Source organism: Triticum aestivum, chromosome 1B, assembly GCF_018294505.1.
Source record: "Triticum aestivum cultivar Chinese Spring chromosome 1B, IWGSC CS RefSeq v2.1, whole genome shotgun sequence".
Lineage (NCBI taxonomy): Eukaryota > Viridiplantae > Streptophyta > Magnoliopsida > Poales > Poaceae > Triticum > Triticum aestivum.
The window spans coordinates 684,790,697-684,810,925 of NC_057795.1; the positions used below are offsets into that span (position 1 = coordinate 684,790,697).

A 20,229-nucleotide genomic window follows, 5' to 3' on the forward strand; every position below is an offset into this window, starting at 1 on the left:
CACCTATCGCAGCATTGCCGGTGCCTTGCAGTATCTCACTCTTACACGACCGGACATCTCATATGTGGTGCAACAAATTTGTCTGTTCATGCATCAACCACGGGATACGCACATGCATCTCATCAAGCGTGTTCTTCGCTATCTTCGGGGTACCACCCACTTTGGCCTTCAGCTCTACAGGTCATCCTATCTTGATCTCGTGGCCTATACCGACGCCGATTGGGCGGGTTGCCCTGACAAGCGAAAATCCACGTCGGGGTTTTGTGTCTTTCTCGGCAACAGCTTGATATCTTGGTCCTCCAAACGCCAGCCGACAGTTTCCCGTTCCAGCGCCGAGGCCGAATACCGCGGCGTCGCCAACTGCGTTGCCGAATCCTGTTGGGTCTGCCAGCTTCTCCACGAACTCCGGCGCCCCCCTTCTCGAGCCACCATTGTCTATTGTGACAACATCAGTGCATCCTACCTATCTTCTAATCCGGTTCAGCATCAGCGCACTAAACACATCGAGATTGATCTCCACTTTGTCCGTGATCGCGTGGCACTCGGCGAAGTACGAGTTCTCCATGTTCCCTCCAGTTCACAGTTTGCAGACTTGTTCACCAAGGGGCTTCCTTCACAGGTCTTCACTGAGTTTCGATCCAGCTTGAACGTTCTTCCAAACGGCGTTCCAGCTGCGGGGGGGTGTTAACATATATGTATGTAGCGCGCACTACTACTTCCTAGATTGTAGGATCTCAACTAATTCCCCCGGCCCGCGTGCCTCGTCCATGGGGTGTATATATGTAACACCGATGTATGTGGCATAATCAATACAAGAGAGCAAGTTTACTCTCCAACTCAAGCCACCTGGTCGGGTTGGACCGAGCCACTCCCCTGCTTCTCCCTTTTCCCTTCTCCCCTGGTTCGTCGTCGCTGCCGAGGTGGTTCGTCATCTCCGGCGTTGGCGAGCGGGACGGTGATCGCGTGGCGCAGGACCATGTTGCTGCTCCAGCGATGGAAACGGTAGCCTTCCCAGCCCGCCGCCGCCAGCTTAGACCCCGAGAGGATGGTCAGGATCGTCTTCTCCGGCGAGGCGCCAGCAGGGACCGAAGCTGCTTCTGCTTTTGGCGGGCCGGCGGCAGAGTCCAAGGGGAAGAGCAGCCACGACAAACGCGAGTTCCGCTCCGTGCCGGCCTCGTCAGGCCGTGGCAATGAGCCTCACGCTCCACGCCATGGCAGACGATGGTCGTGTCGCGCCTCCACCCCCCTCCCCCCGGCGCTGCCCAGGCATCGGCTCCAGGCTCGCAGTAGCAGTACGGCCCCCGCTGCCGGCCATGATGGGGGCGCGCGCGGGGACGGCAAAGATCGCAACCACATAAGACATGGTGCAGCCGATGCAGTACCTGTACGTGAGAGCGTCGTCAAGGCGCACGACTTGCCCAGCATGGACCTCACCGGCCGGCGCGCTGGACCCGTACGTGGAGGTGAAGCTCGACAACTCCAAGGGCGTCACGCGGTTTCAGGCTGGAGTAGTCACGCTCCCAGTCGCACCTCCACTGCCGTTGGTGGTTGTCGTCCACGCTGCCCCTGCCGCTGCATGGGGGTCTAGACTCTAGAGCGGCGGGTGCGCCGGCGGGTACAGGTGCTGGGCGCTGAAATTGTTCAGAACCAACAATACTAATTTCTCATGCTTGGGAATCGGAGCTGCAGAAAATCCTGAACTTAACTGAAGACTGTTAAGTCTGAATAAATTGTCCAAGTGTTGAGAACCAAAAATTGCAAATTCCTCTTGTTTGGTACTCACACAGGAAACTGAAGCAAAACCCCCTTGACGGCCCAAAAATGCTAGACATACAAAGACTTACACGCTTTTACACGCTCCTTCTATCTAACAACCAATCACAAACCTCTCTCCCCCCTGATTTTCAGGAGGTGGGCCGCCCCGCTCACCTATTGACCAATCAAGGTTAACCATTCTGTAAAAGCCTGTAAATCGTTTGCACGTGTAGCATTGCCGGGCAACGAAAGCTGCAGATTTTACGGAAGGATTAATTGTGAGGCTAATGGATGGATGGATCAGAGAAGCTAGCTAGTGGCACACGTACGGTCTTGGCGTCGCCGAGGGTGCTGCTGGCGATGGCACAACCCGGTGTGGTGGCAGACGTTTGCCTTCTCCGGCGCCCACCTGCCGGCCAGTTAGCTCGAGGTCATCGTCATGGGCAAGGACGCGCTCCGTGACGACTTCGTCGGCCGCGCCGACAACCCCAGCCGCCGTGCTCATCGAGCAGTTCCCGGACATGGAGACCGCGGACTGCGAGCGCGTGCACGGAGTCTTCTGCGGCCTCGCCAAGCAGATCGCGTAGTGCAAGGACGCCTACGTCTGCCGCCAGTCCGACGTGCCGGAGGTGGAGGTCATCACGCAGAAGAAGCTAGAGCTCATGGACGAGTTCATCTGCGGGAGGCGCGGCGCCGAGTCGCAGCAGAGGCTACCGCCGCCATCGCCGGAGCCGTCCAGTCCGGAGCCAGAGGTCGAGGAGTAGGACATGAATGCCACCAGGGCCATTCCGGCGCCCGCGGAGCCGCCGGCTGCCGTGGAGCTGGAGCAGGATGCCGGCGAGACAGCGCAAGCTGAGCATGAGGCTCCGTTGATCACAACCAACTTGGTCGACGAGGAGACAGACTTCTTGAACTTGAAAGTGGAGTAGTGGACGCCATGTCTGTCGCCCTGTCCATGGCCGAGATCTGCTCCGCGTACCCGACCTCCGGCGGCCTCTACTACTGGAGTGCCAAGCTCGCCGGCAAGGAGTGGGCGCCGAGCCCGAGACCTGCTCTGCTCGTTGCACCGCCTGGCGCGCGACCTCTCCGCGGCGAGAGGCCTGAGGCCTGCGCCGTTCTTGCGCTCCATGCCGACCGTGATGTGCACCGGTAGCCGTTGGTTCGCGCCAAGGTGACCGTCGCAAAGGGCGGCTCGCTCCTTACGCCGGTGCTGCTGCGCGACAACGGGCTGAAGAACCCGCACATCGGCAAGAACCTCCACCTTACCCAATCGCCATGGTGAGGGGCAGGTTTATATTTCAGGCGATTTTGCAAAAAAGCCCCTGGTTTCAATCATATTCAGGAGGACGAGTGTGGGGACGGCGACGTGGCAGTCAGCGCCCGCGTGGCTTGAGTTGACTGAGACCAGATCAGCGAATACATATAGCAAACCGTATAATGGACAGTAGATGACCTCTTAAATCAAGTTTGGTGACCGTATTGCGGGTATTTGTAACCATAAAGACTAAAACTAACGCCAATGCAAGTAAATGGACCTGTAGTGAATTTTTCTCTTATCCTAATCAAAGCATGAACACTTGTAAAGCAGTGGGCACTGCTGACATTCTTTCTTATCTTTACTTTAACAGGATGCACTTGTAAAGTCTGCTCTACTTAATGATCGGCTGGGATCAATTCTCTAAACCTAGAGTTCTGCACGATACACGCACGGCACGACTAAATGCAGCACACTGCCGGTGTAATTGTCCTCTTGACTTGAGAGCGTCAAGATTTGGATCAAAATTATGCGGTTATCTTTTTATCTGGCAGAAGCTAGATCAAGCCAACACACAAAGCAGGGCACCTCAAAGCTAGATCATGCCAATAGCAGCGGCAGTTCCAGCATCATTCCATCAAAGAATAAGAATCCTCATCAAATCATGGCATAGCGACAATATCATGGATCAAAGAAAGTTGTATCTTTGCCTCTGTGAATTAATCGCATAACGATAGCCCATGGCGGCAGGCTCCACGTGGCGCCCTCGGCTTAGACACGAGCATTGGGTTGGTGCCGAGTCTACAGGATTCAAGCAGGAGATGCCCCAAGAACTGAAGATGGGTGCTATATAGATTAGTACCACAGCAGCTAAAGAAGGGCCAAAAATATGAGTATGAAGATGTTACCAAGTACTAACAGAGAGTGGTGGGCTCTAGTCCATAGCATGGCCCCTGCGATGGTATCTGACACAAATAATGGAATACTCAATTAGCAACCGAAATGTACACAGAGAACAAACTCTGGAGAAATTGTGGCACTGTGGCCCAAAAACCTGTATACAGAGAACAAACTCCGGATTGTTAACCCTTCAGCCAAGAACGGAACAGAGTATATGACTTTACCTTTCACAGCTTGGCAGCTCGAGCCAAGCACGACCGCACAGGTGAATATCCAAGCCTCAACTTTCATTCCCTTGACTGCTAGTGTATCTGCCTTCGGTTTAATTTTGAACTCCTTCGCAACTTTATATTTCCACAACATGATTGGTGCAAAAGTACATAACTAAAGAGTATCACCAAAAACTCTAACTGTTCTTCCAGCCCAACGTTTACAACAGGCAGGGGCCAACTGTAAAAGATATCCTACTGCATGAAGAACGGGATTACAAAGTTATCCATCTTCTCTTTTCTCTCAAGCTCGTCCTTCTCAGCAATCTGCTTCAGCGTAGTCCACCCTTTTCTTGCCCGCTTCCTTGAACTGCCAGCCGGCTGAGTAGAACCACCTGGCGCAGATTTGGTATTCGAAGCTGACTTGCTATAACTTCCAGGGGCCTTGCCAGCAGCTGAACCACAATTCTGCGCTTTGTTGTTCAGTGTACTTCTTGTCTTCAATGCTTCTGCTGAAGCTATAGGCGCAGTCACTTCCGCCAGTTTGTTCTTCTGAGGAGTAACAAAGTTTGACCCAGCTAGAAATTCTGCCTGAGAAGTGACATCATGTTCACATGCACTAGTATTTTTAGATGCCGCAGGCTCAATTCCATTCACACATTTATCATGTGTGCTTTCTACTCCGATTTTCTGCAGGATGTCTTTGTGTGCAGCCGCTAACTGACCACGATCCACCATTGAGAAAACTGCCCCTTTCTCCACTTTATAATCTTCAGGAAGATTAGATTTAGGCCCATTACCTTGTTTATCCTTTTCAAGAATGGATATTTTCAGCCTGGATGATTCCAGTTGCGAGGCTGCTGTCACAGAATGCTCGATCCCCTTTTTAGTAGTTATTACTGTTGGCATGTTCACATTTTCTGCTTTCAACATTGTGCTAACAGGCTTTCTTGATGATAACAGTCCCTTCACGATACCCTTTCCACTACCTCGTATCAGGTTTTGGTCTCCACAGAAATGGCATGCATAGACAACACTGTTTTGGCCAGGATTTGACTTCTTGCGCCGCTTTGCTTTCTTTTTGTTGTTCTTTATGCGGATTGTGCAGTTGAAGCCTGGCTGTAAGATTGACTCACACCTGCAATATTTGAATAATCTTTCTTCAGAGGTCCATATAAGGCTTATTGATATGGACACAGGTACAAAAATAGAAAATAAAATGCAGCACAACTAACAAACAGCATTAACCACGTACGTAATCTATAAATGTAGAAGAATATCGTAGACCCTTCAACCTGGCCGCTGATAAACTTAGTGTAGATTGGAGATGTTCTTTACAGAGTTGGTGCTAGTGTTGTGAGTTCATATATTCTGAAGGACCTTTTTGCAAACTTGCTAACTGAAAGGAGTCTGAAAATGAACTAGTGTGAGCTAAACACATAAGTCCAAATATTCCTCACACACAAAAGTTTTTATCAGCATTACTACAAACTGTAAGGCGCATAAAAATAAATTGATACATGCATACATACATAGCACTTAAACAGATCTCAAAGGTTAAGCAAGACAGACAAACTATGCGGTAATTTGCTCTAAGCCAGAATACTCATACAATATTATCAACACAGTTTTTTATTTCCGGTTCTTCTATGCTAGTAAGCTCACATTTTGACAATACAAAAATCCAGAACAATCAGCTAAAGTGCATTACAGTAAAGAACCAATGTAACATGCGAAATGTTGGTCCTGCAAAATGGACGACCAATAACCTTCCCATGTAAAAGTGAAAAAATACTATCAGAAACAGGTCAATACAACCATCATGTCAACCTAACAGACAAAACATGTGTATTGCTCTGGAAAGCTCATATAGACATGCTACTTTGCTAGCACAAGCATTTGTCTGAAAACAATGTAATGCTAGTATGCTACATATGTGAAACACAGATAAATCATAACAGAAGTTAAAATGCAAAGATAATAGTCAGATTGATAGGGTCAAATAACTAGACAAACGAATGCAGAATTTTTAAGGCCACACAGTAAGCTCTAATTCTCACCTCTGGCAAAGGAAGGTGGAAGCATCAATGGGGATCCCGGCCGCCTCGGCGTCCGTGGCGAAGCGGCGGCCCAGCAGCGCTCCGATCGAGCCAACTCCCGCCTCACCGCTTGCCCACGCCCCCAGCCGCTGCAGGTGCTGGACCCTCAGCAGGGAGGGCTTGTCGGCCTGCGTCTTTCCGGAGGTCTCCTCGCGGAGCGACACGGCCTGGTTCATGGGCCTGGATGCCGAGCAAGGGCCAGCGCTGCCCGGCTTCTTCCCCATGTAGAAAATTCTCTGGTTACACAGAGGGTTAATTAGTCAGACAAATCTGGGTATCTACTTCGACACAAGATAATGGGTGTTGCACTAACATTTCCCCACATCTAAGAAACCCTAAATGGCCTAATAGAAATAAATCCACTCAGAAGATGCAAATAAGATGAAAAACAGTAAAGAGAGAATATATTTATTTTTAGCGCCACGGTAATGTCATACTAAGCACATGTGTCTATAACATTTGTTTCCCACGAGAAATTATAATCGTACATTGATGAATGAAATCAAACTAATCCCTGCGAATTCTCTGTTCTACTCTGATGCTATTTGGTGGTAATTCGCTACAGTATCAATTTGAGTTCAAGATATGAATGAATAAACAGGAAACTGTAAATGAAATTACAAAGAACGGCGCCAGTTAGGGGAGCCAGTGCGGGAGGCGGCAGGCGGCAGGCGGCAGGCCGGCAGGGAAGAGCGCAGGCGCGCGGCGGCGAGGGGCGTCCGGCAGGCAGCACGGTAGGGCAGCAGACCAGCAGCCTGGGGCCCGGGGGCGCACTCGCAAACAGGACCTGGAGAGGGGGAGGCCGGAACGTCGACGGGCAGTGGACGGCGGCCGAGCAGGCGGCGGCGCGTGCGTGTTAGGTCGCCCAGTCAAGCCAAGCTTTGGGCCTCCCTTTGACAGTCTGAGTGGGCTGACCTCCGGGTCCATGAGAAACTCTATACGTGGGGAAAACTTCACGGGCCGGGCTTGGACCCACTCCGCCCGGTACAAGATTTCTGTTCAGTAATTTCTTTTGTATTAAAAAACAAGCAGCAGACTACATCTCTCCCCCCTGAATATTTCATTTTGGAAATTGTTGAATTTTTCTAGTATTTGTTTTTAAATTTTTTTTGGCCGGGTGCAGATGAGCCTGGGCACTGAAATGCCGCACTCAAAAATTGCACACTATTTACACAGAAAAAATGACATTTTTATATAATGCAATAATAAGCATATAATAGTGATTTTTCAATAAAAAAAGATAAGTTTCCTAAAAAGGAATGAACTAGTGGCATTGATATCACCAATAAAGAAGAAATAAAATAGAAACTAAAAAAATCAAAATAATGAAGTTTTCTAGGAAAGAATACATTAGTGGCTTTGGTATTGACCTTTAAGAAAAAATGAAACTGAAATAAACCCTAAAACAAAATCAAAACAAAGAGGAATTGCCAAAACATGCACTTAAGGCGCCGTTTAGGATTTGCCAAAATTCCAATTCTTTGTACCCACCCCTCTTGCTTGCCTAAGGTCGCTGGCCCAAGAAGAATCCGCGTCATTATTATTGGACCCTGATAAATCTAGAATGTTCGGATTTTGCCATGGCAAATCAAACGTTTTCTATGGCAACTTTAGTTGGCACAAGGTTGTCAAGTTTAATTGGTAAGCATGGCAATTCCGCCTGCAGTTTATTTTTAGCCAGAACTTTTCATGTGTGCCAACTAAAGTTGCCATAAAAAATAAACTTGACCGAACATATGATGAATTTCAGGCTCACTGGCTGAAGCAGGCCATTTTGCCGAAACAACATGTATCTATGTATGCGTTTTGACAGTGACAAAGCATATCTTCTGCTACTGAAAAGCCTCAAGAGAAACTGAAGGCATTGCAAAAACTAAAGCGAGCCGTGTTCAGGCCAACCAAACACCATCTCATTTCTCCTGACCCTGTACAATCCAGCCAGCGATTGGCAGAAAAAAGGGGTGAAACCATGAGATTTACAAACATTAGTTCAGTTCGACAACGGATTACAGACAAGCAACTCCCAGGAACGACACTGTCAAACTAATAGATCGATACAACCCTCTGTAGCTTCCGCATGGGAAACCGCGTCACATTTACAAGTTTTTTTTTTTTTTTTGCATGGTCGCATTTACAAGTTTCACCGGATATTTATATCATCTCCTTTGAACCCTTGTATATCAATAAGGTGGCATATACTCCTCTATATTCCTATCATACGCGTGCTACTATATAACTGTACCATAGTACGTACGTACGTGTTCCTACAAACTACTGGAAACAGAGTTCCTGGTCTTCAGCCGTCGTCGGCGACGTCTTCCAACCTCTGCCCGATGATTACACGCTCATCCCTGACAGAATCACGGAGTTCTTCGACGCAGAAGGCCCAGAACAGCTTGGCGCGATAGCAGAGCGCACTCAACACCCAGAACAGCTTGGCGAGACGGTCGAGCGGTTTCAAGACCCAGACCAGCTTGGCGAGATGGCAGAGCACGCAGAGGCCGATGCAGCCCAGCCACGCGAAGCGGCGCACCGTCGAGTTCACGGCGGCGGAGTAACTGAGACTCGGAAAGACGCCCCCGGCGAGCACATAGGGAACACCCAGAGCGGCGAGGAGGTTCGTCGCGACAGGCACGAAAATATCTCGGAAGAAGCATGGCAGAGGCATCATCGCCCCACGAGGCCAATCCAGCTTCGCTCGAGTAAGCCTCGGGACCCGTGATTCGTCGGTTAGATAGGCCAGGAATGGTGATAATGGCCAATGAACCTTCAAGTTATGCATGTAGATGACTGGTCAGTTAAATAAATGTTTCCCTGTTTTCGACCTAAATACTACGTATAACCTAATTTGCATAATTTGGCAGTCAGCTACAGGCTACCTCAGAAGAGTGGCAAATAGAAAGAATGATAATTGTGTGTGTGCTTGGGGTGGCACTGGCATATGAGACAAGTGGAAAGGTGGACTATATGAGTTTAACAAGGGGCATAACAACGATAAGTGAACTCTAGAAATGAAAATTTGTGCGTTCCTGATTTCTTTCATAATTCACTTTAGCACTGTGATTAGTGCATTCTAGCAAATCATTCCATATCTAATATTGTTAAGTTTGGTACATACTGTATAATAATGTAGGCTATAAAGAGGCCACAGAGCGACAAGGGAAGTTTCAACTCACCCATTTTACCCAGATTTTCAGCAATAGCCACCCCAGGAACCAAGTGTAGAACAAGTCTAGAGCTGGAACACCATCATCAGGCCCAGCGAATGGTGATATTAGCAATAAATCAACCAGCAGCCCGATCAGGAAGGGAATGATGACAAACTGAGAGCAGACAGCTTTGAGTTATTTTACTATAATCATAAAAGAAAAAGGAAGAAGGAAACCACCTGAAGTAAACTGCTCACCCATAAGAACACAATAATACAGCGATTCAAAGCTACAAAGTGTTTTGTCCCAGAAGTCATGTAGGCAGATGAATCTCTAAAGGCGGCAATAAAAGCTGATATGATGCCAAATCCAGCAACCAAAGCCAGCAGGTCTAGCAGGAAATATTGCACAAGTAAGCCAAAGCAAGGTTTAAATGTTTACTTTGTTTACAAAGGAAGTCCAATACTGCAATTATCATCTACTAATATGAATTAATAATTACCGTTGGAATGCAGTCCACCTCTAAGTGCCAGCTGAGGGATGGCAAATAACAATGCACGCCCAGCTGAGATTGTTAAAATAAGTACCACTGAATTGAATACCACAACAGTCAACCATCCAAGCATCACATGTGGGATTATACGGAGTGCATCTAATCTCCTGGTACAATGAGAAACAAATGCAAGGGTAAGTACCTACTAAAAAGTTCCAAGGCCAACATCTCGTTTACAAAAACTTCAATTAACTGATTACTAAGATAATAAATGAGAAGACAGGTACATCTGACAAATTATGCGATTAGAAAAAAAAATGATTTCTGTCATGGGAACCATAATTTGGAAGAAGACGCATATTGGAATCAAAGAGACACATGCCAAAAGACTAAAGCTACTGTGTATCCAGTAACCACCAAAACCCAAGTGTCATAAACCAATAGTGAACACTGAACTTAGAAGAAAGTATAACTAGACCATCTTATTAATGAAACCAAAGTAGATATAGGGGTTTACCTTTTATCTGTAGCCTCAGTAGTGTAATCATACTTGTCTTTTGGTGAGACACTGCTCCCAAAATTGTGTCCAGAAGCTCCATTGGGCCAGACAGACACTGAAACTGACAGGCCAAGAGCCTGTTCAGCACCAAATGTATACTGCATCGCTTCCTTCACTAGCCACTCAAGGCATATGAGCGCATGTGTTCGGCCAATGAGAAACCTCAGTAGAAGAACACCACAAAGTGAATCTGCATAGTTTTGTGGTGCTAACCAAAATGATGCACCATTTGTAGGAAAAACTAAGTACCTATGGATCACAGACATTAAAATAAGGTGTTGAGTCATAAAAAATGGCAAATAAATCATATGGAACAAAAACTGAATACATACGTGATGTTTACTGGGAACTTCTCGGGTGCCAACCGACGGGCGATTTGAATAGGAACAACAATGAACATGGCAATAAGGATGATGCCAACAAAAAGACCAGGAAGCTTCTTTAAATAAGATTTGTAGAATGGTTCACGGATGTTTTCATTATGGTGGACAAAACGGAAGGTAACTGCTGGCCCCAAAATCTAGTGAAACAGAAAATATCACTCGTTATAACCCTGAACATGCATTGAATACACTATTAAAATGATGAGACGACAAATATAATGTGATCAATACCGTAGAATGAAGTCTAGAGAATGTGTAGCATAGATCCAGAAGGACACATCCAATAAGCCAATAAAGGGCAGTAGAAACATAAGATGAAGCACACAGAAGTTTGAGCCTTTCAGAGATAGTTGCATCAAACATTTTAGAAGTGCAGATATCAAGTAACCAGGCAAACAGCAATGGGCATATTATAGCTGTGCTTATCAGATTAAGAGAAATATTGGCAGCAGTGATTAACTTTACAACCCCGCTGAAGAATACATCAAACAGACTTCCGAAGAAAATGCTCTCGCCCCTCAAGTATTGATGAATAGTATGAAGCGCAGCAAAAGTTGCACCAAGTGACAAGATAAGTCCATATCCAGTCAGCAGGATAGAAGATGTTGAAGCAAAGGAGTCGACTTCACCTCTGGACAATAGGATTAACCTTCCCAGTGTGAAAGGGGCAAATGCAAATATACAGGCAAAAGCCATGTCACCCCTTACCACCTGATTACACAGGCATACTGTTAGAATTTTGTGGAGAAATGTAAAAAGAAAAGCAGAAAAAAAATGTAAAACATCCATTCCAGAAGCATGGAACAAAGCCAAAACCTTGTAAATAAAGCCAGATTAGGATTAGCCTAAAAAGTACCGCATCAGCACAGCGAATAAAGCACCAAAAGGCACAAGTTAAGACTCTTTTGGTTGTGTAACCGGACCAATAACCAGAACAAGTTAGACTCTGCTGAGCGGGCCGGCCCTTTTATATCTTGGGTAAACTCCCCTCCCCTGTTTAGGCCCCTTCCCTTTTATTCTCATGTATATACGTGTACAGTTTGTCTTTGTTTAATACTCCCTCTGTACACAAGTCACTAAAACATCTTATATTTGTTTACATATGTAGTACAATTTACAGTCGGGGCTTCCCCTACAGTTTCCCAGTCAGAAAATAAACTAAAGGAAAATTCTGCACCTATATTTGGGAACGGTCCTCCGATCAATGTATTTATTGGCACTAGCTAACTAAAAGAAGGCACAATAGCAGGGCAGAAGACAGAGTAAGGAAATGAGTATCATCTAATTTGTAGTTGCAATAGTTTTGTAGAACCACTCATAAAAATTTCCTCGATATGGATATCAGTTACTTTTTCCTATTTCTAGCCATAACCTGGACCGTTAAACCAATGTGGGGAGCCATGATGTGCTAAATGCTACTACTCCGTCCCATAATGTAAGACGTTTAGCTTGCAAAAACGTCTTACATTATGGGACGGAGGGAATAGTACAAAACACAAACACATGAATTAGTTAGTGCTTTACTAGTATGGGGAAAATGTAGGAGGATCACATCACCATAGCATAAAAACGATAATACTAATATAAAGTACCAGCAGATGTACTACACTGGTTGAAGAGCAAGAAGAAGAAATATACCGACAAGGAAAACCGAAGGACCCGCAGCGTGACATCTTGGCAGCGGCGCAGACGTGCCCCGTAGTTTGCACGAACCGTGTGTTCCGCCTTGAGCGCGAGGTGAGCAAGGGCGGCGGGGCCATAGAGGCGGATCGAGAGCAGACGGAACGCCTCGTCACGGCTCCTGGCGAGCGCGAGGCGCCATGTACAGAGGCCGGCGAGCGACCAGGCGACCAGAGCTGTCAGGACGAGGTAGAGCAGCGCTAAGAGCAGGCACACGGGCCTCGCCGGGGCCGGGGTTGGAGCCGGGGCGCGTGCGGCGTAGATGGGGCGGATGGAGATCTGGTGCCCGCACACCTGACCAAGGAATCGGGCGCACCGTCAGACACTGCACGGCCTAGGAAATGCTAGTATGAAATGTTCTTCAGATGCCCCCCAAAAGAATCACATCATCGTGCGAAGATTTCGCGGCGGAGTCAAAGTGGAACGGCGACAGGAACTGAGCGCGAGCACGGCGGCGGGACGGATCCGGCGCCGGAGTCAGCGGTAGGCGACGAGGGGGCGGACCAAATTCGGGGCATGATCCGTCGGGGGAGGCGGGGGAGGAGATGGAGATGCTGTACGTACCTCGCACAAGGATTGGCGGCGGGCTTTGAGCCACCGGATCTGGCAGTGGTCGTGGACGAAGCGCATGCTGCCCTTGCAGCCGCAGGGGCGGCGCAGCGGGCGGTCCGCGTCGGCGGGGTGCCGGCAGATGCGGCACTGCTCCTCCTCCTCCGCCGCCGCCTCCTCGCCCGCCGCCGTTCGCCGCAGAGCGGCCACGGCGGCGCCCATCCGTGCCGTGGAGCTTGGAGAGAGAGAGATGGTGGAGATAGTGGGGGTTTAGGAGGAGGGGGAGAGGGGAAAGGAATGTCTCGGCCGCGGAAAGACGGGGGAACGTTCGTCCAACTCAGCACTGCACTGTGACATGGCGTGTACACGGAGGCTGACGTGGCGGGAAACTTTGCACTTGGACCCTGTTTTATTTGTTTCTTCGCTCTCCCTGCTTTTTCTTAACACAATACAAATTTAAATGCTTATACATGTATACACTCACACACTATACTCACCCCTGCCCCTATGAGCACCTTTGAGAGGACTGTATCTTAGGATTGACGAATTCGCCACAGACAACTTCGTAGTCGACAAGAACATCTTCTCTCGCTGAATGCACATCGCCGAAAGGCCTAGAATAAATACAATAAGTGAGCAAGGACCGAGTCGAAACATCCTTGGCGAGCTACATTGGTACACATGTGTAGTGAAAAATAAGAAAGGGTCTTTGCATTTGACTCGATGAGTGCAAAGGGTAAGGAAGCTGGTTGAGCTTAGTAGGTTCGGCTTAGGTAGCTGGAACATAAGGCCTCCTGACGGCCAAGCTACAGGAGCTAGTTAGGATTGTACCTGTTGGCAAAAAGCTCTTTATAGGAGGAGACCTCAATGATCACGTGGGTGCATCTAACACAGTTTTTGAAGGGGTGCATGGGACTTGTCTATGATAGGAAGAATCAAAAAAGAAAGGATGTCTTAAGCTTCGCTCTACCCTACTACATGAACATAGCTAACACTCTCTTTAAAAAAGAGAGAGAATCTCATCTCCCTTTCCCCTCCCTCCCGAGCTGCTCGCGCGGACGGTTCCGGAGGCGCCAACCCTAGCCCCGCGAGCGCCCCTCCTTGTGCTCCTCTAGCCGCCGCCGCCGCCACTGGCGCTGACCCATCCGTCAAAGGCGGCGGGCGAATCTGCGAGCCCCGACGGGTCTCCCACGCGCGGGGGAGCGGCGTCATGCGGGCGGGGCGGTGGGATCTCTCTGGCGAGGAGCGCGTGGTGTGGTGGTGCACGACCACGGGTGGAGGTGCTGGAGCGCGGCGGCTCGCCTGGGAGCGCCCGGTGGCTGTCGATGGAGGCGACGCGTCCAGTCATGGAGGCGGCGGATCTCGGCCTGGAGGGCTGCGCAAGCGGTGGTCGGGGGATGTTGCGGTGGACGGGGGCGTGCGTCCCACCCTTACCGACGCCGGAGTGGTGCTGCAGGTGTTGCGGTGGGAGGGGAAGGAGACGACGCGTTTTGGATCTGGGTTAGTGTGCCCAGGCCAGCAAGCAGCAGGGAGCTCCGTGCGGTCCGTGGACGAAGCATGGTCGTCCGCCAGCGTGGCGTGACCAGCCACTGCTTGCGGCGCCAGCTGCTCCTGGCCCTGGTGGAGCTGGATGGTGATCAGGAGATGTTCTTCCCCGGTCGTGCGGGAGTTGGAAGATGGTGTGCGTGCCCTCGGCCGTGCAGGGCTTCGGTGTTCTGCAATGTTACATGCATGATGGCGAAGTGCTGCTGCGACGGCGGTGTGACCCATTACAGCCAACTTGGCCTCAATTCATCACGATGGGTGGAGGTGGGCGACGTTACAGATGAAAATCTTGCCCGTCTTCGGTCGGTGTTGGCGACGACGGCGCCTGTGGGTGTCATTTTCCTCCTTGGAGGCATCGCTATGGTGTGTCGGCATCTCCCCCTTCTTGTTTGGATTGTTGTCCCCGGGCGAAAGCCTAGGTCGTCTTGGACCGGCGATGGCGGCATTTCGGCGTCGTTCCTCGGTTGGGAGCATCATGCGTGGAGACATGGCTTGAAGGCTTTGTGATGCGGTTCTCTGGTGCGTGCCGTTGGTTCGAGTTGAGGCTCTTTGGCGCAATGTTCGTCAATGCCGATGAGTCCAAGACGGTGGCTTTCTCGGGATCAACCGAGTCCCGCCACCCACTCGTCATCTCCTTTTTGGCATTCAAGGGTGGACGGTGCGTCGACAAGGGATGTCCGGTTGAAGTTATTGCTCTTTGAGGTGATTGGTGTTGGTCGAGACGCGGCTTTGATGCTCTGCTTAGGGCAGTTGTGTTTGTAGTGTGTGCGGAGGCTTTTCTTCGGATTAGCTCGGGTGTGTTGCGTGTTCTACAACCGTTGTCTGCAGCTTCTTGTAATTGTTTTCTACCTCGTATAAAAATATGGTACATCTTTGACGTATTCCCGAAAAAGAATAGTAGTAGTCAACACAACACATGTTTGCCTGGTAGATTATATAAGGTGATACTGGAGAGAGTGGTGTCGTCAATTGTACGATGAAGGACGGGTCGACATCAAGCCGCCTCCCTCCTCGATCGGTTCGCACCAAATATTCTTGCCTGTCCTCGCATGACAGCTGGTCGCAATGGTATGCACGAAGTGCACGCTAGTCGACGACCTCAAAAGACTGCATCTTGTATCATGGCGCCACTTCCTTCTGTAAGGCCGATCTCGTTTGACGCACCACAGGCCATCAGTCTGCATTAAGGATATATATAGTACTCCCTCTGTTTGGAATTACTCGTTCAAGAAATGAATGTATCTAGATATATATATAGATCTGTTTATAATTACTCGTTCAAGAAATGAATGTATCTATCTATCTATCTATCTATATATATATATATATATAAGATACATTTATTTTTTGGACGAGTAATTCCAAACGGAGGGAGTAGTATATGACAACACATTATGAGGTGCTCTTGTTTCCTTCTGTACCGAGCTTAAATTTAAACTCATTTAGCTCGCGAAGCTATGCGTGCAGGAGGCAAGTCACACTCGCAGAGGACCTTGGACAAGGCAGCCTCAGAATGCCGAGACCGTTTCTAGCTTCTTATACTGCTCTCCTTATATGGAGATCAAGCCGAGAGCCAGCCATTTTTGCGACCGTGAACCTCAAGCATGAAAAACTAAAGCACAGAATTTCTAAACCATTCTCAAGAGAATTTTCGTTATTCATAATTAGTTTCCTCATAGTCTTAATACTACAACAAAGGATAGTCTTCAGCACCTCACACACACACACACACACACACACACACACACACACACACACACACACACACACACACACTTCCTTCTTGGTAGTAAGAACAACAGCTTACATATAACAAACAAGTTTGTGCTTCATCGGGTTGGTCTAAAATTATTCAGTACATAATGCAGATATCATCTCATCCGGGTCGACAATTTTCACCGCCCACCATCCACATCATCACCTGCAAACACAGGAGAAATAAAAAATGCTCAACTTGGCCTGATCATAAGAAAACCAGAAATCAATCAAGAAATGGATAGGCTGTGCATGAGAGAACAAATAAGACATAAGTTTACATTGACACACTACAAATACCACATGCAAGAAAATTTGCACAGAAATAGGATGTAGGCGCACAATTTTCCTAATTAAGCATAAAAAAGGAGGCAAGCTAAAGTTTCATCTCCTTGAATCAGCAAGAAGTATTCACGGATGAGACAGAGAATTGAAACAAAAGTGAAGGCAAAAGCATACGGTGTCAAGAGATGGGCACCTGTGGTATAAAAGCCAATGTAGGGGAAGATAGTTGCAGGGACTTGAGCATCAAAAACTTTGTTGCAACGCATTGACTTGAGCTCCACTGCAAAGACACCCTCTCTCGTCCACATAAAAAACATATCATCGTCCTCAATGAGACCCAATATCCTGACCGGACGCCCACTGGCAGAATGATTATTTACCAACGGCACCGATGACACATTCGGTGGAAGGAATGCATCCAACTGAATGCTCCTGCGCAGCACCCATTCCATAACACCCTCCGGACCTGTCTCCCGAGCCCATAGGCGCAGGTTGAACTCCGTCAAGGCAGCAAGGCCTAGCCCACCGTCCTCTGCCTTCATGATGTGGACATTCCTTCTGTACACACTATGTGTATCTTCTGGACACTCAATATGGTATAACTTCCGCGTATCCAACTCAAAGGCAAGGATATATTTTGCCTTCAGCGGCCAGTACAAGATGTTCCCAACAAGGACACTAGGCCTTGAATCAATATCAGATGGTGTTGGTGAAGAAACCATCTGGTGCCAGCTGCTACTCTCTGACGAGTATCTACAGGCATAGGCGTAGCGTGTGCAAGTGAATACCCACACTACGAGAAAAGGGCAAGAGTGGCAGTCACCACTGTCCTTGTGGCCAGCTGCACAAAGCACCGTAGCTTGGCTCTCAGGAACAATACCATGATTAAAACGCCGATCAGCATCCGGAGTGGCCGGTACATATTGCCTGTTGCCAGTCATGGGGTTCCATACCTGGAGCTGAGTCCAAGTTGAGCCAACGAGGAGGACAAGGCTGTGGCGGCAGCCAAGGACCTGCCAGCAGGGGTCAGGTAGGGAGAAGACCGCCGTTGAGACACAATTAGGAGGGTCCCCTGTGGGGATAAAACGGGGGATGCTAGTGGAGTTGCTGAAGAAGCAAAGCACAGGGAGTTTCTGATGAAGTGTGCGAAGGCGGCTGACGAATTGGCGGTTTTTGATGAGGCAGTGCCACCGCTTGCAGACAAGGGACGTGCGAATCAGGCAGGTGGGGTGGGCTGGGAGGCAGAGGAATATCTCGATGAGCAGATCATCTGGCAGCTGGCTTGATGAGGCAGGGAACAACCCCGAAGGGTCCATCATCTTCCTGATCTTAGAGCAGTTCTAGCAGTAGTAATATTTCAAGGTTTGTTGATTCTTCCGATCATACATCCCGGTATCTCAACTTACTTCAGTTTGCTTCAGAAACACATGCGCAACCGCTTTGACCTCTGCTTCTCAAATGCTGCTACAATTATTCTGGCAAGAGGTCGGGAACAATTGACCTGCGCATCAACAAACTCTGCCAGTATACAGAGCATTGAAATTTGTTAGCAGCAAATTCACAAATATAAGGCCTATATTGAAACAAATAAACATGTGTTCTGACATTTAACCCATATTTACAGATCAATGCCCACTTAGAACCAGATTCGGGAAACAGAAAAACTAGAACAAAAACCTAGGGTGCATAAGCCGGCTGTCCGGACGAGAATCAGTAAGCTGCAGTGAGGATAAGCCTCTGTATTTCTAGCAGCCTTTGTTCGTCTGCTATTTGAGTTCAGTTGTTACGCGAAACAACAAAAGATTTGCAGATCCACGACGTCCTACATAGGATTGATATAAACTAGCATAAAAATCTGAGTTCGGATACATGTTGTCGATGCATCGGAGGTAAACTGAAAATTTCTAATCCGGGCGCAAATTTCATATGCGAAAAATCAGAGTTGATGCATCAGAGGAAGGCGGGGCAGCCGGATCTGGGAGGGAGGAGAGGGAGCAGCTGACCTTGTCGGCGGGACGGGCGGTTGGGTCCAGGGGTGGGTCGCCGGCGGCGTAGGAGTCGGCGGTGGGACGGCGGAATTGGAGGAGGGGAGGGGCGTAGGCAGGGCTCTTGGGGAGTACTTGAAGACTTGCTGGGCTTGGACGACATGGGCCGTGACCCATCTGGACTCGAAAGAGGTGACCGAAAAGAATCATAATTGGGCGTGCTAAAAACAGAATCATAATTGGACGCTGGTTGCTTCAAGTCGTCGCTGATTCGTACCACGTGGCATATCTGGTAAGCAATTCAAACTAATCTAAAAAAAAGTTGTCGCTGATTCGCACAGAGGGGAGCGACCTGAAGACCGAGATGGCCCGGCTTCAAAACTTTTCAAAAATTCCTGTTTTCCAAAATTTGTCCACAACTTCAAAATAGTTCCTGTTTTACAATTTTGTAACAAATTCGAAAAGTTGCTAATAGTTTTTTGAAACTCATGTGTGTTTTTCCAAAAACGTTTGGACTTTTTAAAAAATATATTCAGAATTTACAAGAAAAGATTTAAAAAGGAAAAATAATCCAATCTGCCTATGTGGCTAGTTCTAAAGTATCCACATTGCCTTTTCAGTATGAACGTGAATCAGCCGTAGTGGCTAGCTACGTGGCTCGCAGCCCCGACATCCTGCCGCAGAATGCGGTAGATAGGAAGTCCCCTAAAAAGTTGGTAGAAAGATTTGCAGTCATATGTATCCTTTTATTCTTATATTCTATAAAAAATTATTCCCAATGAAAGTCATCTTCTGCTCGCTAGCTCATCCGAGCTCATGATGAACAACAAAATCCAATATATTCTAAAATAAATTCAGAAAATTCTGAATTTTTTTGGCGGTGAACTTTTTAAATGTTTGAGCAACCGCGAAATTTCATTACAATAATGATATTCATGGTAGTCGTGGCAAAAGGAATAGCACTCCAAAATGCTTAACAGTAAAATCTATTTTTTTCTAAAATAAATTCATTAAATTCCAAAATATTTTTGCGGTGCAATTTTTAAATGTTTGAGCACCTGCAAAATTTCATTATAAAAATGATATTCATGGAAGTCGGGGCAAAAAGAATAGACCTCCAAAATGCTTTAAAAATAACACTTTTTGTTCCCCTAAAAAAGAAAATAACACTTTTGGAGCATCGATTTTATATTTTTGTCATGACTTTCACGAATGTTGTTCCATGATAAAATTTTGTGTGCACTCAAAACATTTGTCATTGTTTTCCACAAACAAATTCCAGAATTGTTTGATTTTATTTTCATTTTTCTCGAAAATTTACTGTTCACTCGAGCCCACACCACGCCCGATTCTCAATCCTATGTATCTTATTATTCTAAAAAAAGTATCTTCTTCTTCGGAGGCGGATTTGTGGTCTATGGGGACATATGAAAAAATATTAGCAATTCAACAAAAAATCAGAAATTCCTGAAAATATTTTTGAAATAAACTGGACCTTTTATTGTACTCATGAGAAAAAATCCACAAAAAGAAAATCTCCCTTGGACTTCTTTTCAAAAAAGACAAAGTTTGGGCTAAAATAGTGTGAATAGTCACCTATAATAGCAAATAAATTTTGTCTTTTTTGT

The 20,229-nt window shown here is 47.6% G+C and overlaps 3 protein-coding genes across 5 annotated transcripts; all 3 read right to left on the minus strand.

Moving 5' to 3' along the window:
• Positions 1-3,270: 3,270 nt before the first annotated feature.
• Positions 3,271-7,110, minus strand: LOC123149190 (uncharacterized). 2 transcript variants are annotated; one of them, XM_044568762.1, is made up of 5 exons: positions 6,840-7,110; positions 6,180-6,454; positions 4,135-5,257; positions 3,930-3,975; positions 3,271-3,843 (listed from the first exon to the last, which is right to left on the minus strand). In XM_044568762.1, exons 2-3 carry the CDS (start codon positions 6,440-6,442, stop codon positions 4,375-4,377), a joined length of 1,146 nt encoding a protein of 381 aa, XP_044424697.1. In that variant the 5' UTR covers positions 6,443-6,454; positions 6,840-7,110; the 3' UTR covers positions 3,271-3,843; positions 3,930-3,975; positions 4,135-4,374. The 2 variants fall into 2 exon arrangements, with proteins under 2 accessions (XP_044424697.1, XP_044424687.1); XM_044568752.1 differs by having other exon boundaries at positions 3,273-3,843; positions 3,919-3,975.
• Positions 7,111-8,106: 996 nt separating this feature from the next.
• LOC123149197 (probable E3 ubiquitin ligase SUD1) lies at positions 8,107-13,345 on the minus strand. Of its 2 annotated transcripts, XM_044568776.1 has the most exons (9): positions 13,047-13,345; positions 12,441-12,776; positions 11,034-11,513; positions 10,752-10,939; positions 10,378-10,668; positions 9,870-10,027; positions 9,625-9,758; positions 9,395-9,541; positions 8,107-8,985 (listed from the first exon to the last, which is right to left on the minus strand). In XM_044568776.1, the coding sequence occupies exons 1-9, from the start codon at positions 13,251-13,253 to the stop codon at positions 8,515-8,517; spliced, it is 2,412 nt and encodes an 803-aa protein (XP_044424711.1). In that variant the 5' UTR covers positions 13,254-13,345; the 3' UTR covers positions 8,107-8,514. The 2 variants fall into 2 exon arrangements, with proteins under 2 accessions (XP_044424711.1, XP_044424721.1); XM_044568786.1 differs by lacking the exon at positions 12,441-12,776 and having other exon boundaries at positions 13,047-13,336.
• Positions 13,346-16,205: 2,860 nt separating this feature from the next.
• LOC123149207 (putative F-box only protein 9) lies at positions 16,206-18,770 on the minus strand. The gene is made up of 3 exons (XM_044568797.1): positions 18,620-18,770; positions 16,810-18,134; positions 16,206-16,497 (listed from the first exon to the last, which is right to left on the minus strand). Exons 2-3 carry the CDS (start codon positions 17,933-17,935, stop codon positions 16,472-16,474), a joined length of 1,152 nt encoding a protein of 383 aa, XP_044424732.1. The 5' UTR covers positions 17,936-18,134; positions 18,620-18,770; the 3' UTR covers positions 16,206-16,471.
• Positions 18,771-20,229: the final 1,459 nt, after the last annotated feature.

What these genes read in the sequence shown, in the direction of transcription:
- LOC123149207 (XM_044568797.1), bottom strand. Translation starts at nt 17,935, where the DNA reads ATGATGGACCCTTCGGGGTTGTTCCCTGCCTCATCAAGCCAGCTGCCA. An exon ending in CATTGGCTTTTATACCACAG is followed by an intron (nt 16,498 to 16,809) that starts GTGCCCATCTCT and finishes CTGTGTTTGCAG; the next exon opens with GTGATGATGTGGATGGTGGG.
- LOC123149190 (XM_044568762.1), bottom strand. Translation starts at nt 6,442, where the DNA reads ATGGGGAAGAAGCCGGGCAGCGCTGGCCCTTGCTCGGCATCCAGGCCC. An exon ending in TCCACCTTCCTTTGCCAGAG is followed by an intron (nt 5,258 to 6,179) that starts GTGAGAATTAGA and finishes CAAATATTGCAG; the next exon opens with GTGTGAGTCAATCTTACAGC.
- LOC123149197 (XM_044568776.1), bottom strand. Translation starts at nt 13,253, where the DNA reads ATGGGCGCCGCCGTGGCCGCTCTGCGGCGAACGGCGGCGGGCGAGGAG. An exon ending in TCCTTCGGTTTTCCTTGTCG is followed by an intron (nt 11,514 to 12,440) that starts GTATATTTCTTC and finishes CTGTGTAATCAG; the next exon opens with GTGGTAAGGGGTGACATGGC. An exon ending in TGAAAATCTGGGTAAAATGG is followed by an intron (nt 8,986 to 9,394) that starts GTGAGTTGAAAC and finishes CATAACTTGAAG; the next exon opens with GTTCATTGGCCATTATCACC.